Here is a 17,288-nt window from a genome sequence, read left to right as displayed (position 1 = left end):
TTATAGTTAAAATTGGTTTTAATTGTCAAAAGAAATTTGTCTAATCAAATAATAATAATAATAATAATAATAATAATAATAATAATAATAATAATTTATACCCTGCCCATCTGGCTGCTTCCTCTGGGCGGCTTCCAGCAAAATATTAAAATACAATAATTCATCAAATATTAAAATCTTCCCTAAACAGGGCTGCCTTCAGATGCCTTCTGATAATATGCAATCCTGATGAAAACACATCTTAAGGACAAAACTGGTAGAGTTCTATAATCAAACTTCTATTGACAAAATTAGGAAAAACACTGCTGAAGATGGAATAGAAATGAGAAATCCAACAAAATCGTAATGACAGTTACAAAACAGTAACTAGGTCAATGTCAGAAGCTGACTACTGATCTCCCCTACTTCACATATGAAAATCATTGCTGGCTAATAAGTTTCTGAGGGGTAGTGTTAAGATATTTGCATTAGTATCATATCTACTGAGAGAAAGAGTACAATATTAACAGCATTATGAGACACCCTTCTTCTGAAGAAGATATATGTGTCTGCGGCCCTCCAGATGTTTTGGGACTATAACTCCCATCATCCCTGACCACTGGTCCTGTTAGCTAGGGATGATGGGAGTTGTAGTCCCAAAACATCTGAAAGGCCAAGTTTGCCTATGCCTGCTCTATAGCTACCAGAGGAATAAATTTTAAGGTCAAAGCTCAGGTGGTTTAGAGAAACGGTGACTATATGGTGACCAAACTAATTTTATAATTTGTACAAAAAGAACCTTCTCTTCACTCAGTTTGTATCATATCCCTGATCTTATCTATATGCAAGGATTTTAACTCTACTGAAATTTATTGCATATATGCTTGTGATGCATCTTGTCTTTTCTAATGTTTTAGTATGAAATTTAAAAACATAGGCAGGCAGCCAGCCAGCCAGCCATATAATTGCATCTGTTCGTACAAGCTGTTTTAAAGCAACAATAATAAACAAAGATACAATAAAATACAAAATACACCTCTTGCTAAATTGAAATAAGTGTTTTCAAACATCTTACTTTATTATTACATAAGTTTTCACTGGCTAAAGTCCTCTTTGTCAGATGCTGAATTGCAATGTCTAGGAACTAGAAGTGACGCACCAGAGCCTATAATAGTTTAGCTTTAGGTTCAGTTCTGTAACGCTATTACAGTGAGGGCAACATTTATTTCCTATTCCTGATGAGCATTAGCTAGAGTGTGTTAAGACTTCTCAGCTGTTATGGTCGGGTAGTCCAATAAGATACCTAAAGAGTCCCAGCAGGCATCTAGTAGTTTAATGAGAAGTTAAGGGTCCCGGTGAAGCCAATGTTAGGATCCATCATCCTGTTTTTAACATACTGAAGCCTGGAAAATCTGCCTCCTTTTGGACCATCCATATCTCCTCCACCACCAGGGCCAGCTTCTGCCCATAAGTCAGCTTTCTTTCCTATGTCATATACTTTCTTGTCATAACTTCCTAATCACCTATACATTAGGGATGATAGTGAATCTGCAATGGGTTACTAAAAATCCACATCTAGCTTCTTCTTACTTTTCAAAGGCCTGAAGCAACTTGGCATTTTTCACACTAGACATTGGACATTTCAATAAATGATGGGCAAAATAGCTACTTTGAAAACAAATACAAACAGCATTAAATAATGCTGCTGGTTGCTCACAGCCGCTGTCTGCTGTAACAAGATGGCTGGAGAAGCTACTCAAGAAAGTTCTCCTGGCTGCAGTGTGGTCTTGGATTTCTCTGCAACACCATCTCCTCTGAATATTTTAGTACTTGTTCTAAGTTACTTTTTTCTTGTCAGTGCTAGTATTTTATTTCATTGTCTCTTCAATGATTTGTTGCTTCATTGTGTGAGCTCCTGCTATTTAGTTCCCTCTTCTTCCCTTTGCTTTCTTGGGCTGATAGGCAACTGCAGCCTACTTCCCCACTCACATCTTTGTTTGCTTACCTACATCTTCCACGGATCACACAATTAAACTCCTGAACTGAAAAATGTGTATGCAGTTATTGATTCAGATAAAATGGCTGTCATCTGGGTGCTTCTGGTGTTTCTCATTTGGGGACAGGGGGTCTTAGGTCCTTTAAAATTTGTTTCAGTTAAATGGGGTATCTGGTGGTAAAAGCAGTGCCCTAATTTATAAAATAGGAGCTTTTGCTCAAGTGTACATGGTCAGTAAGTGACTCTGGAACTTAATCACCTATTCTGAGAAACTATTTTACCTCTGTATTTATTGGGAGAGAAAAGCACTCTGTTAATGTTTAGAGCTACTATTTTCTACTGCACCTCCTTTTAGGACTGAGCTTGACAATTCTCAGATCAGAATGCATTTCCGGTAGCTTTGCTGCAATATGTATCTTAAGTCTATGTACTCACGTTTTTCTTCAAACAATGTTTTAGACTTCAGGTAGACTTCTGAAGGGTCTAGCTTTGGGGACGCTGACCTTAGAACACTGGGTGGAAAAGGCATGGGTTGTGGGGCTGACTCACTGATGGTCTCTTGGCTTCCTGAATTTTCTTGCTTATCAAGTTTCTGCAGAGGGTGGGGAGAGAGAAACCAGAAATATACACTTGTACAAAGTTGCAAGAATATACCAACTTGCTTAAACAAGTGGGAGAAGCAGTAATGAGCACCGTAACAACTCAGCTCATAACAAGCATGCTTCAATTAATGCTTTCTAAAAGGATTATTCCTGCTTGTGGTATTTGAAAGCGTTTTCTAATTAAATGTTAATCTAGAACTGCAAGTTATTTAGTTTATGGCAGGGGTCAGCAAGGTTTTTCTTGGCTGGGCTGGATCGGTCCCGCGGAGATCCCTCCATGGGGCGGATTGCGTGCGTGCCTGCGATTTTCAGCGTCGGTGCGGGCGTGGGCGCGATTTTTGACATTGCAGAAGTGAGTCCCCGCACTGCAGTGTGCCAGTTTAGCACAGCGGGAGAGCAGGCAGCTCAGTTCGGGGGCAGCTCGGGGGCCAGCCAAATGACCTCCGTGGGCCACTTCCGGCCCACGGGCCTTAGGTTACTGACCCCTAGTTTATGGTCTTGATCTGAAACTTGCAAGTTGTTTAGTTTATGGCCTTGATTTGAAACTTTAAATATGAGTACAGTGGTACCTCGGGTTACATACACTTCAGGTTACATACGCTTCAGGTTACAGACTCCGCTAACCCAGAAATAGTACCTCAGGTTAAGAACTTTGCTTCAGGATGAGAAGAGAAATTGTGCTCCAGCAGCATGGCAGCAGCAGGAGGCCCCATTAGCTAAAGTGGTGCTTCAGGTTAAGAACAGTTTCAGGTTAAGAATGGGCCCCTGGAACGAATTAAGTACTTAACCCGAGGTACCACTGTAGTTAACTCATGAGGTGAAAGCAGTAAAAACAGTGGAATAAAGAATGATAACTTCAGAGAACATCATGTGGCCATAAGCCCCTTAAGATTCCACTTACCAATGTCCCTAAAAAATTCATCACATCAAATCTACATCTCTTTACATAAAACCTATGCTACAAGCTCAGAAAGTATGTGCCACTGAAGCTCACTGGATGGCATTTTTCTCAGCCTAACACAGAGTTGTGAGAATGAAATGGCAAGTGGGGAAACCATGGGCAAAATACCAAAATAATGGGTTGCAACCCACGGAAGTTGTCCCTTTTGTGAAAGGGCTTCATTTGCACAATATAACTTTCCCTCCATCTCCTCTCCTCATGTGCCCCCAGCTTTGAGTCTGCTCCAGAGGATTGGAGGAAAACCCAGAAGGATTATGCCTGTCAAAGATTACCCTGTCCTTATCCTGTAATGTTTTGTCATGCCCTCACCACAATAGGGGCATTTGATGCAGCATAGTTGTGAGTTAGGAAGTTCCCAAATCTCCCTTTAGCCCTGAGCCTTAGGCAAACTGGTATTTTCTCTGCCTCAGCCCACCAACTATAATACAAGGGAAATAATAGTACTGAGCTACTTTATGAATTTATGAATTACTGAAATAACAGGTGTTAAACTGTTGCAATATTTTAAAGCATTATATAGTAAATGAAACCAGTTACAATACTGATAGCTTCTATAAGGGAAAAATATGGATTGGTTACAGTGGGTTGTAATGTTGACATTTGCATTTAACTAATCTACATGCAATCTATGGCAGTTTGTTTCTTTGTACAGTATACTTGTGTGAATAGCTGCTACAGTTGCAGGTGTTCCCCCTGAATAACAAGGGGAAATCATTCACAAGGAATTAAACAGCTGAAAGTAAAAGCCCTCTAAAATTCCTCTTCACTCGATGCAGAAGTGACAGCAAAAATGGCTGCTCCAGATCAAATGTATGTTTTCAGTGTTTCATAAAACTAGTTGATTTTAAGATGTTTGTTCTAGATTGAGACAAAGCCTGAAACGTGTCTGCAAACGAGCACATATTCATCTGCAGAAGCATTTGAATAGATTCATGGCTGCCAAGAGAAAATCCCCGAAGGATTTTACAGTTGGAAACTTTCCACATGTTTATAAGCATAAGAATTTGCCCTTTTAAAACCAATTAGCTGACAAAGTAGATGTCACTAAGCATTCAGTTTATGTTTAGTGAAGTTAAAACTGTCTGTGCATTTTAATGCATTTCTCCAAAGATTTCAAAAAATGACCTTAGTACATCAGCTAGTGTGTTCCTGTTCTTCAGAGCTTTACTCAAATAAAATTAGTGATTCTTCTAATCATTTACTGTACATGATTTCCTAGTTTTAAAAATAGTTGCCGAACAGTATTCTTGTGCTAATAGAAAATGAACCAAATGCATTCACATAAGAGGACAAAAACATATTTTTTGTTCATCATAACTCTGAAATTACTTTTTTGAGTATGAGAGAAAAGGCCCTATCAAGTACCTTTCATGAAAGTAATCTTTCAATGCTTCTTACTCTAATTTCTGAGTAGATATAAGAAAAAAGTACATTTAATCAACCTGAAAGATATTGATTTTTGTGAAATTCAATCATACCCTTCACTGGATGAGTATTTTGCTAGGAGTGGTAACAATAAAAAATAGAGTCATGACAATTATGAAACAACCCAGTCTCCCTACTTAAACTATATTTGAGAGGAACACTTTTTCATGTCTCATTCAGCACTTTCATTAAAAAAGCAAAGAAAAATGTGTGCTTGTGCATGCATGCATATCCTACTGAAATCCATAAACTGAAGACTAAGGCAAAGCAAATATGAAGTATGTGTTTCAACATCACATCTTATCAGTTTGCACACAAATGAGATTCAGAGACAGGTAAAAAAAACAATGAAGATTAATATACATGGTACACTGAAAGATAAAAGATGTGCTCATAACTCTTTTTTGGATTAATCTTGGAGGGTAATCAAGCTGGATAGTGCTTGCATGAGTTATCAGACCACACTCTTCTACTAGGATGCTGGCATATATTTTATATGTGTTAGGGCTGGGCGATGTTAGGTTTTCAACACTGTGATGAAATATTGTGGTTTGGCGATAAACTGTGATGTTGATAGAAGCAGTATTGGCCCCAAATGGTGAGGGGTGAAACTGTCTCAGCTGTCACTGCAGTCTATTTTTCCCTCAGTGCACTGGAGGCAGAGGGACTTAGGAATGGTGGTGGTTTCACCAGCAATATATTGCTGAGTGGAGCTGCCATTGCGCTCTGCCCTTCATACCGGTCCTGGGCGATATACTGATATTGCCAGGCATAATATGTGTACCCAGAATTTTTAAAGTAAGAGTTACCACTGTGCACTGTAAAGAGTTCAAGAAGGGTTCAAAATCTCTTTTTCACGTGGCTCAGCACTAATAGTCACAAAAATTGTTTTAGCGATACAACTGTTTTAAACTTTGTCCTTACCTGTGCTAGGCCTTTTCCTATTCCCTATCTTGGAAAGGAAAACAACAAAGTAAAGGTTGTTTTCTAATGCAGAAAGTCAGCTCATTGATTCTATTCAATCTACACAGCCTTTCCTTTGCTATCATCTACTCCAATGAACAACAGAGTTTGGGAGCTACTTAATGCAGTTGAGGCAACAAGCAAAATTCATTCTCCTCTCAAATTAATACCAGAAAGTAAGCCGATGGAGGGGGATTTTTATTACACTCAGAAATTTAAGAATAAGTTGTCCTTTACAAAAGTTAAGGGAGATATATAAATAATTTCATCCAAATTTAAGAAAGACCAGTGGAGGTTAGCAGCTATTGTACAACTTAAATTTTACATCAGACTTCCACCACAAATCCTGAGGAGAGAGAGATGTTTTTCACTGCACACCATTCTTATGTGGAAGTGAGAGCAAAACTTATACCTCAAAAGGAACCTGGAGGCAGGTCCGTCTTACCCATTGGTGCTAGGGGTGCGGGACACCCAGATGCCGGGCTTTCAGGGGCGCCAGGCCGAGAGTCCAGGGCCTGAGAGTTGAGTCCAGGGAACAGCCCGCCTGTCGGTCGGAGCACCGCAGTGGGCTCTTCTGCGGGCGGCTCTGTGCTGTGAGTTTGGGGGTGACCAAGCCAGCGAGACAGTGAGGCAGGCGGCCGGCCAGCTCTGCCCTCCTGTGCACCTGGGACTGGGCAACGGGGGTGGTGGTGCCGGGCGGATCTTTGCACCCCGGCACCGCATATGCTTAAGACAGCCCTGCCTGGAGGGCTCTAAAAGAGCTAATCTGAATTATCATCAACTTACTTTATGAACAAAAAAATTGCAGTCAATTCAAACAACTCCGATCAATACTCACATTATCAATACTCACAACATTGGAACTTTTAGTAGGTGAGGAAGGGCCTAAAATAGAGAATAAATATTAATATAACCCATCACACCACTATATTCTACAGTTTTCTATATCCGGTATACTAATCTGGCGGGTTAGAAATCTGTATTCTAGAGGTCTTGTCCAAGCATTCACAAATCCACTTGTAAGCTTGCCAAGGAGAAAGTGTTCTAGGTTTCTAGTGAGCAGGCCACCTATAACCTTACACATCCCTACCAAAGAGGTCTTATTTCTACTGCAGTTTTTAAGATGATAAAGAACAGCACAAGTTCTTTCCAAGAACTTGAAGATACATCCTCTGTTTTGGTTAATTTTACATTATAGAAAAATCCCTTCTATAACTTAATTTGTTCTCCTCACAAAAAAGCCTTCTAAAAGCCTACTACTAAAATCACAATAGTTAATGAATTCTGCAGTAAATTCAGGTGTCCGGCTAGTATTATAACTTGAACCATGACAGTATAGCTCAGATAACAAAGTAGATTCCAAAAAGAGGTCAACAGTAACATGGCTTAATTGCACTTTAGGTAGCAATTCATCCCAACTTCCTGAACATTTTGAAAAGAGACATAAGAATCAGTGAACCTACAAACAGATGGCATTATAAACAGGTTGTTTTCAGTAAATCAGCATCTTTCAATTTGTTCCAAGAACCATGGAACAAATTCATCTGCCCCAGACACAGTGATATAAATTAATACATATATTTTCCATTCTCACAGGGGAATTCAAAATCCTTTTATTCCAACATTTATTTTAAATGTTCTAGGTGCCTCATACAATTAAATACAATAAAAATGTGTTTATCTTCTTAGCAATCAACCATTGAGCTGAAGAGGGACAGGGAGCGTATCAGCTTTCCAACAGAAAGAAAAGCTTACAGGTATAGTACAGGAAGAAAAAAGAATATTGTGCCACCTTTAATATGAACAAACTTATTAAGTTATAAGCTTTTGTAGACTAGAGTCCACTTTATTTGAAGTATCTAATGACGTGAACTTTAGTCCATGAATTTCTTAGTCTTTAAGAAGTAATGGGACTCTCAGATGTTTTTGCTGCAATGCAGCTAAACCTCTGAAAAACACAATAAATAGAAATTGATATTTCCACTGGAGTGTTTCCTCTGCCTTCACCACCCACCCACCCACCCAAAGGTGGAGGGGACAACGATCTATAGTTAACATTAGTACCTAGGCTAACCATATAACAGATTGCCAAAACATCTTGCAAAAAAGGAATTTTCCTTACCACAGGAAAAGTGAATCCTATCAGTCAGTTTTCACACTGAGGGCAATTCCAAATCTGAACTCCCCCAAAATTTGTATATAAATATATACAAGATCAATAGAGGGATTTGTATTATTTAGCCACTTTAACCAAGATCTCTTAGAGATGAAGTGACCTGGCAAGGTTAGTCATTTAATAGCCCAGTTGTACAAACTGATATCACAAATAGTACTTTATGACAATGCAGAGCCCATCAGTAAAATAAAGCTTACACTACTTATGCTTAACACTTGATTATGTGACCCTCGGCAAGGTGGAGTTAAGAAGCCAGAATAAGCAACCAGAAAGGACAGGCAGTGGATCAAGACAAATGAAAGGCAAACCAGGAAACCACAAGTGAAGTTCTTATCTGGCAGCACTCAAGTATTCACCTTTCATGTATTATATCTGCAATATATTTTGGAAAGCTGTTTGTTCACTATACATTTGGACACCTCTTAAGATTGCATAATCAAATTTCGCATGTTGGCTCCTGAGAAGCAGGATTTTGTCTGTGCTTGGACAACTGCACTTCATTTTCAAGGTAGAATGAACCTGTCAAAACCACACTGATTTAAACCATCAACATGTATTAAGACAGTGTATGTTGAAAAAAAGATCTTACAGTGTTTCACAATTCTTAGTATCTTTGTTAAAAAAATGAAAAGAGAGAGCATGATATTTTCTACTTTTATTATCACCCATAAATATAAAAATACACAGTGCAAAAGAGTGATAAACTTACATTTATGCCATTACATAGTGCTTAAAAGTGACAGATATTTTAAAATACATAAAAATGTCATTACCTACCTCCCCTTAGGATAAGCAGTGGCACTTCTGCTCCAACTGGAAACTGCTTCAGTACTTCTACCACCTGAAGGTGAGTTAAGTTCTGCACATTCTGATGATAAATCTCTTTAATTATATCCCCTTTCTGAAGACCATGGCACCACTGGCTATCTAAGATCATCTTCACCTTCTGCCCTACAGGGCTGTCAGCTATTGCAAATCCAAAACCTTTAGGTCCCTTGATCAGAGGAATTGTGACCAGTTCTGCTTGAGAGCATCCTGAAGAAGACACAGAGGCCCTCTGTTCGTTGAGGTCTGTGAAAGGGCCATTCAAGCGTCCATTGAGTAAGATATGCCCTGGCTTTCCATTCTGGTCCAAAACCATTGTTCCAGGTATTAACTCTTGGTTGATCATACAAGTATCACCTTTTACTATTTGCTGACCATTTAAGACAGGAGTGGCTGTAACAATATCTACAACAGGGTCCTCATTTTCATCAGGAAGAGGGTATCCACGACACAGAGTCATGTTCACATACTGGTTGACAGGAACCAATTGAAACATCTGGACAACATCAGCATGGGTATGGCCCAAGACACATGTGCCGTTTATGTCCACAATGACATCACCTGTTAAAAGCAAACAGGACACTGTTAATACAAATAAACATTATTCCCATACCTTAGCATGATCAGGAGGTTAGTAATCTCTCTAACGAAGAAAACTGGAAAATACTCAAAATACTAGTGAAGAAAGATAGCATTATTTCCTTTTGCTCATTTGCAGCACAAGGCAGGATTTCTCTTGCATGTAATCTGTGTTTTGGCTCTGATAAGATCACACAGTTCTAAATATATAAAGCTTAATCTGCAGCAGACTCTTGCAATTTCAAAAGGGAATCAGTGGGTTTCAAAATGGAAGCACTGTACATGTAAGCATATAGCTTAATTTACTTCAGACATTCTAACACAGTTCAAAAGAAATTGACTACTCTTCTAGCTTCCATGTATTGTCACTGAAAAAAGTCCTACAAGTTTTTTTTCATATTAAACTTATTTCATAAATAATTTTGCATTTTAAGAACACAAAAGCAAGTATGGAGAACATGCATCTTTCAACTCTACACAAGAAAAATCAGATTAGTAAAGTCTGATAAATGCTATCATACCCAGTCTGATGATGGACAATTTCACAAACAGCATTCCTTGTAAGCAAGCCAGTAAACCAAGTGAATTCTTACTGGATTTTTGTATCTATGACTTACAGCAATGGAATTTCACACAATTCAGATCTAACAATCTAAGACATCTGCCCAGTAATTAGATGTGTGTGGAAGTAAGGAAAAGAGATTATAGAGGGCCACAACCTTCTAAACAAAATATGAAAGCAACAGCATGAAAAGGAAGAACCTGCCTGAGAAAAAAGACAAAAGGTGCTAATGTTCAATGTGGTAAAGGTACCCCTGCCCGAACGGGCCAGTCTTGACAGACTCTGGGGTTTGTGCGCCCATCTCACATCTATTGGCCGGGGGCCAGCGCTGTCCGGAGACACTTCCGGGTCACGTGGCCAGCGTGACAACGCTGCTCTGGCGAGCCAGAGCCGCACACGGAACGCCGTTTACCTTCCCGCTGGTAAGCGGTACCTATTTATCTACTTGCCCCCGGGGGTGCTTTCGAACTGCTAGGTTGGCAGGCGCTGGGACCGAGCAGCGGGAGCGCACCCCGCCGCGGGGATTCGAACCGCCGACCTTTCGATCGGCAAGCCCTAGGCGCTGAGGCTTTAGCCCACAGCGCCACCCGCGTCCCTAATGTTCAATGTGGAGAGTGACTCAAAGAGAACATTCCATAAACTGCTGTTTTTGTGGTGGTCAGAAGAGAACTCTAGGAAGGTAGTCACTCTGCTCTGAGCAAAAACAGAGAAAACCAAGCTTTCAAGCAGAAAGAGAAAAGCCTGGATCACAGATGTGAAGGTCTAAGGGGGCAGGAATGGGGTGGGGTTTCCTCATTTTTCTCCACAGCTTTTTAAAGTTTATTTCCAAACAAATGAAAAAAACGCATTATGGAATATTTTCCTTTACAATGAAATACATGTTTAAGGCAAGGTGTTCATATGTTTACTCTCCCCAAATGATTTCTAAAAACTCCGTAGCAGGAAGACCTTTATGTAAGACTGATCAGAACATTACACAGAGGACAAGCAAGTCCTAAATTGTACAAATGAAGAGTACAACTCTCAATAGATATCTATCTCTAGAGGGCACTGTCATTGCCACAAGAGAAGAAAGCTTTTTGGGTTGGTGGGCATATATGAAATTTTGAGAAAATTCTGAGGGTACCAGTCACAAATGACTGTCACCAAGGGTGTGGCCTAACACAAAATGGCCGCTGCTTCCGAAAGAATAAAAAAATTGTAGAGTTGGAAGGGAGTGTGAGGGCCATTTAGTCCAACCCCCTGCAAGGCAGGAATCTTTTGCCCAATGTGGGACTCAAACCCACGACCCTGAGATTAAAAATCTCATGCTCTACCAACTAAGCTATTATATCCCTCTAAGTTCTACTTAGAGTAGATGCATTGAAATTAATGGACCTACGTTAGTAGTGTCCATAATTTCAAGGGGTCTACTCCAAGTAGGACTAACACTAGCTATAACCTAATACAACCTCAGGGGCGCCGACTTATAAAAAATATTGGGGGGGCCCATACCGGGGTCCTGGGGGAGGGAGAACGCGAGAACGTGCACCTCCTGCCTCTCTCTCCCTCTCTCTCTCCCCCGCCATGCAATCTCCTTGGGACTCTGGCCCGCCAGACTTTACACGAAGGTTCGCGCACTAATAATTTTTTTAAATTATTGGGGGGGCTCCGCCCCCTCAATCGAATTTTTGAGGGGGCTCGGGCCCCCTCAGGCCCCATGGAGTCGGCGCCTATGTACAACCTGCAAGAAAAGACACAGGAACATAAAATTGTTCAAATATGAACAAATGGATTAAAAGTTTGAAAAATCTTCCTGCTTTTCCAGACACTATTAAGTCTTGGTACTTATGCCGTCTGCTCCTGGTGTGCTGCTGTAAGTTCGACAGCAAATTAGAACATAACTGAATCCAGAAAACATATTCAATAGCTACAGCCAGCCATACCATGCATAGTCAAGAAAACAAAAACTAATGACCCCTTAATGATAGCTGGCAAGTATTTTTTAAAAAAATCTTTATGGAATAGAAAAGAATACAATACACCTAAAATACATAAAAGTCAACTCACCAGAATAGCAGCTGAACAATACTGGCCAATAATAAGTGTGATATTAGAGGCAGAATGTCATATATATGCTTCTCAAAATTAGGGGTGTATGAGGAGATTATAACAAAATTAATGTTTTCGCCTTTGCACTGTGTTCTCTCCTCCCCAAACAACTTGGGAACAATCCCTCCTGGCAGAAGGAAAAGGTGATGAGGATAAAAATGCCTCTGAAATGGAGCTAATAATGATGGTAGTAGTACTGGTAAGTCATAATGGTAATGATGATGATGATAACGCCTCTGCCCTGCCCTGCCCATTGGGAAAAAGCCGAAAAAAGGTGATGATATTGATAATAATGATGCCACACCACACCCAAGAACTTTGGAACAACCAGGAAAAAGGTGATAATGATGATGGCGATAATGATGATCATTATGCTCTACACTGGACTTCCGCCCTCCCCAAACCACTTTGGAACAAACAGGCAAGGTGGAGAGCTTAAAGGTTTTTTATGTGCCAGGTAACTCCAAGTGAGCCTGGTGCAAAAAGAGCTTTTAAGCTCTCCACCTGGCTTGGATTTATCTTGCACAATACCAACCAGCCTGCTTTCAACAATGTATGGTTAAAATCATGCAAATTAAATGAGTGTTAGATGCAACTGTACACAATCTGTGGCTGTACTTACAAAATTATGACTATTCAATGAATGAACTGGTTCTAAAGATTCAGAACCTGTGTTTACTGGTCAATTATATAGAGAGGCATTTATACATTTTTTAAAAAAGTGATTCTTCTGTAATTGTGAAACAAATAAATTATCTGGAGCACTGGATGTACTTCGTAACAGAATGCACCAATGTTCAACTACTTATTTTGTGGTTCTCTACATTCATTTTAAACATGTATTAAACATCTGCAAAATGGCCAAAGACACAAAAAACCGATTAGCAAAATCTCGCACAAGAACTCCTACACCACCAGAATAGCATGCAATAAGCCTGATGTTATGTCATGCATGGCTAAGAATGTAGCAACTAAATTTAGAAAATCCTGAAGGAATCTACAGCAGCTGCAAGCTACCCTGGTCTTAAACTAGAGTCCGAAGAGCCAAAAGAATAAAAGACTGAAAAGCACAAATGTTAATCGTTTTAAATCTACTTTAGTCTTTTGAACAGAAGAGAGCAATGGCAGCCAACATAACTAGATAAGGAGATGCAATACAGAAGACAGGAGCATCCTTTAAATACTTTGTTACTTCATTTTCACTGTTAATGAAACTTTTGAAACACACAGCAGCAAACTTCAACAGTACCATCACTGAATTGTCAGAACCATCTGTTTTCATAATCTTCGTATCACCATTTGTCCAAACTGCAAAATAAATATGGAGAGGGGGGGGGACACCCCTTAATTCACCTGGTGCAATTTTGCCATCCTGTGCAGCTGGTCCATCTTTCAGTACATTCTTCACCTGCAGAAACTCATCTGGTCTGTCTCCACCAATGATTGTGAAGCCAAAGCCCATATTGCTTTTCTTCAATGATGTCCGTATGAGTGCTCCTATCAACTGGGATGGGTCTCGGGTGAAGAGAGACTTCACTGGTTCTGCAGCCAAGCAAAAGGGTTTCCCATATAGCCATTCAATAATTGGGGCTGCAGCTAAAGCTAGCTAATATAGCAGTAATACACAATTTAACAAGGAAAATGACTGCAAGAATAGTCAAATAAAAGAATTGAAGGAGATGCAGGGGAAAATATAACATTTGGAATAAGATTAGAAATAAATCTTCATAGCAGAAATCAAATGTGAAGTCATAACCAATGAAATAGCAGCTCCAGTTCTTGGGGGGGGGGGGGAGAGCCAAGCTAAGTATGGATTTGCCTTTATCTGGTTAAAAGGATAATGTTAAGAAAGAAAAGAACCTTTTGAGTTTCATGTTAACACAAAAGACAACTGGAGATTATGACTGTTCCAGTTATCTTATGTTTGTTGCCAGCAGTATGGCTAGGCCATAACTGTTTATCAAATGCTGTGATTAGAACTGAAGGCAGGGACCAGAGGACCCGAAGCCACACACTTGCTGCTCCATCTTCATCCTGTGTCCAGATAGCCAAATCACTGTCTGTCCATCCACACTATGGAGTGGCCAAGCTGATTACAACAAATGGTTTTAGGATGCCTTAAGCTCATTATGCAGCTATAAGACCACCAATTTGTTTCAACTGCAGAGATTGTTTTAAAAATACAGCACAGCAATACTGTCTTATGGGGTACTAATGCACACCTATGACAATGTGTGTATAAAACATAAAGCCTTCAAATGAAGGCAGTGTCATTTGCATATTTTGCAAATTGTCAGGATGTGTGTTGAAAATGTAATTATTATTTGTCTTTAAACATTTTACACACACATCATGTCTGTAGGAAACTCAATGTAGGACAAAGCTTCTATATACAAATGGGGACCTCCAGATAATGTTGGACTCCAACTCCCAACAGCCCCAACTGAGGGGGGTTTAGCATGAGGGATCTTTGAATGGGAAACCAAAGGAAGCCTCAGCTTCACTTTCAAGCAGCAGTAATAGCAGCAGATGGCACATCCTGCATTCACCAACCAAAGCTTGGTGGCCTGCCTGCTAATGGCCCTTAGGTACATAGTATTGCACATAAAGTGCACTATAAGATGGAAAAAATATTAGTTTCTTATAGATAAATAAGCTACAAAAATAAACACAAACCACTCATTGGTGAGATTAATAAAGTAGTACTTAATGGTTTGAAAATATTTTTTGAAGTATCTGTTAAAATTAACTGACAATTCTTTCCCTGTGTGATAATGAAAGCTAACATGGCTATGTTCAACATGTAGTTCTTGATTAATTTACTGCAGATTTCAGCAAAATCTCCTAAAAGCTGCCATTGAAACCAATACCTGGATTTGAAGGGCCTCCATCCGTCTGTCCTAGCTGTTTTTTCCGTTTGGCTTCCAAAACTGGATTTTCAAACTGGGTTTTCTGGTTAATATGACTTAAAAAAATATACAAGACATCAGTGAAAATTTAATTGTGAAATATTTTTCATAAAATACTTCATAAAAAGGCCCACCCAAGTGGCCCATTCCCCTATAGAACAATTGTTTTTGTTTCTGGAATCAACAATGAGAAGCAGATATCGAGTATTAGCAATCATGAGCCAAAGTTAGGGTGAACTGGTCAATCTCAGAAGAGTTTGTAATATACTAAGGCATGGAATAAGACTGTCCAAGTTTCCCTTGTGTTTGCTCTCTTCTTTAGCTATTGTTAATCAACAGCCCTAAAAAGGGGGGGGGTAATAAACGGAATACAGCACAATGTTAGTCCTTTCGCTGATGATATGGAACTTTTATTTAAAGACCCTTTAGTAGCACTACTGGAAGCATTTGCTACACTTTGAAATTATGGCACTATAGCAGGGTTGCAGTTAACCATTTTTAAGTCTGACATACTTTATGTGAGAGTGAATCTGATGATGCAGTATCAGATCAGACACCTATTAGGCTTCATGTTATGTCCCTGGGAGATTAAATATCTCAGAGTTTACTTAACCAATAACTTGTCTCACTTAACAAGAGTCAATTCTGCACCACTGCTGAGTCAAATCAGGAAGAATCTTAAATCCTGGCTGATGTTAAACCAATCATGGCTAGGGGGGACATTGCAACTGTTAAAATTTCTTTTTTGCTACGCTTCCCTTTCTTATTCCAAACCCTGCTGGTTCCAAACTTATTCCAGTTTAAGACTGGCAGTTGTAGTTAAATAGATTTATTCATGGGGGCAAGAAGGCAAGGATGAGAAATAAGGTGGATCTGCAATGTGGATCAAGAAACCAATTACATCACTGTCAAATTAGAGAAAATTTAAAATTGTTTGTAGATCACCCCTTTAGAATTGTCAATATGTGGGTGTGGGTGTCATTTATTCAGATGTAGTGGCTATGTCTGGCAGTACATGTCTTTTTGGTTTCTGTCCATTCTAAAATAGTGTGCATTTTAGGGATGACATGGGTAACGACTCTCCCTCTAGCTCTATTAAGCATTTTTGATGGTCCTAATCAAGATTTATTCTACAAAGAGCTGATACTGTTCCTGATTATTGCAGCTCAGTTAGAAATAGTCTATTAGTGGATTACTCTCTTAGGTATTGTGCTTAATAACTGCTATAACTGAGTGTGGACAGTACTGATGGATGAGAAACTTATGAGTCTTGTTTAAAAAACTCAAGGCTAAGCTAACAGAGATAAATTCACTTTTTATTGTTTTTGTTTATTCCGTATATCAAAAGACAAAAGCAAGAATCAAGACCCTTTTGAACACATGGTCATTTATAAAAGGACTCAGACATTTAACTCATACATGGCTTACATGTTTGTCTTTATTGTTTGTTATCTTAAAAGCTGTGATATAGGAAGCTGTGAAATTGTTCAGTTATATTTTCTTTTCTCTATTAGTTATTGTAATGATAAAATGTAAATAAAATGAATAAACCAATATTGACTTCAAGTTTAATATCTGCTTCTTCAGGTTTTTAAAGAAATGTAAGTTGACTAGGAAGCTGGCTGAATCTCATTATGATACTTTGGAAGCCTTAATGATGTAATTCAAGAGAAAACAACTAGTGGTTTGCAAAATTCAAAGTTTACTACTTAGCAGTATCTGAATGCACAGTAAAATTATTACACTACGATAGCATCTTACACAGGGGTTTTGTTCCAAGGGTTCCACATATACATGAAAACCACATATGCCCAAACACTTGGAGTCACCCAATGACTCATGGGTGAGGGGGAGACAGAAGGAATTGCCAGTATTCCCAGAGCTTGTACACCAAGCGGGCTTTGCCCAGCAAGCATGATGGAGAGCTTAAAAGCTGTTTTTGCACCAAGTAACCCAAGCAGATTCTGCTTTGCTTGGGGAGCAAGGCCAACTCAATGTGACAGCTCTAGGAGGCCGGGAATACTCTTTCAGCAACATGGGTGGCCTCTCAAAAACATCACACAGCCAGTGCGGTGAGTGGACCTTGGAAGCAGGGTGGAGAGCTTAAAAGCTCTTTCCACACTAGGTAACGCCAAAGGGACCCAGCACAAAAGAGTTTTTAAGAGCTTCACCTTGCTTGGATTTAACTTGCACAATTTCAACCAGCTTATCTATAATTGA

The 17,288-nt window shown here is 39.4% G+C and overlaps 1 protein-coding gene across 4 annotated transcripts in view; it reads right to left on the bottom strand.

Annotated features, from left to right (window-relative positions):
• Window positions 1-17,288, bottom strand: part of MAGI3 (membrane associated guanylate kinase, WW and PDZ domain containing 3) — a 112,849-nt gene that overhangs the window by 31,065 nt on the left and 64,496 nt on the right. For all 4 annotated transcript variants that reach the window (XM_082227628.1, XM_082227627.1, XM_082227625.1 and 1 more), the window contains exons 8-12: window positions 15,030-15,124; window positions 13,513-13,701; window positions 8,880-9,488; window positions 6,765-6,811; window positions 2,411-2,567 (exon numbers count right to left, since the gene is read on the bottom strand). In XM_082227628.1, coding sequence (XP_082083754.1) covers window positions 2,411-2,567; window positions 6,765-6,811; window positions 8,880-9,488; window positions 13,513-13,701; window positions 15,030-15,124 — 1,097 coding nt within the window. The remainder of the gene's footprint in view (window positions 1-2,410; window positions 2,568-6,764; window positions 6,812-8,879; window positions 9,489-13,512; window positions 13,702-15,029; window positions 15,125-17,288) is intronic.

This window comes from Podarcis vaucheri (assembly GCF_965113315.1).
Source record: "Podarcis vaucheri genome assembly, chromosome: 6".
In the NCBI taxonomy this organism is placed as follows: Eukaryota; Metazoa; Chordata; class Lepidosauria; order Squamata; family Lacertidae; genus Podarcis; species Podarcis vaucheri.
This window is presented reverse-complemented; position numbering and strand designations above follow the sequence as displayed.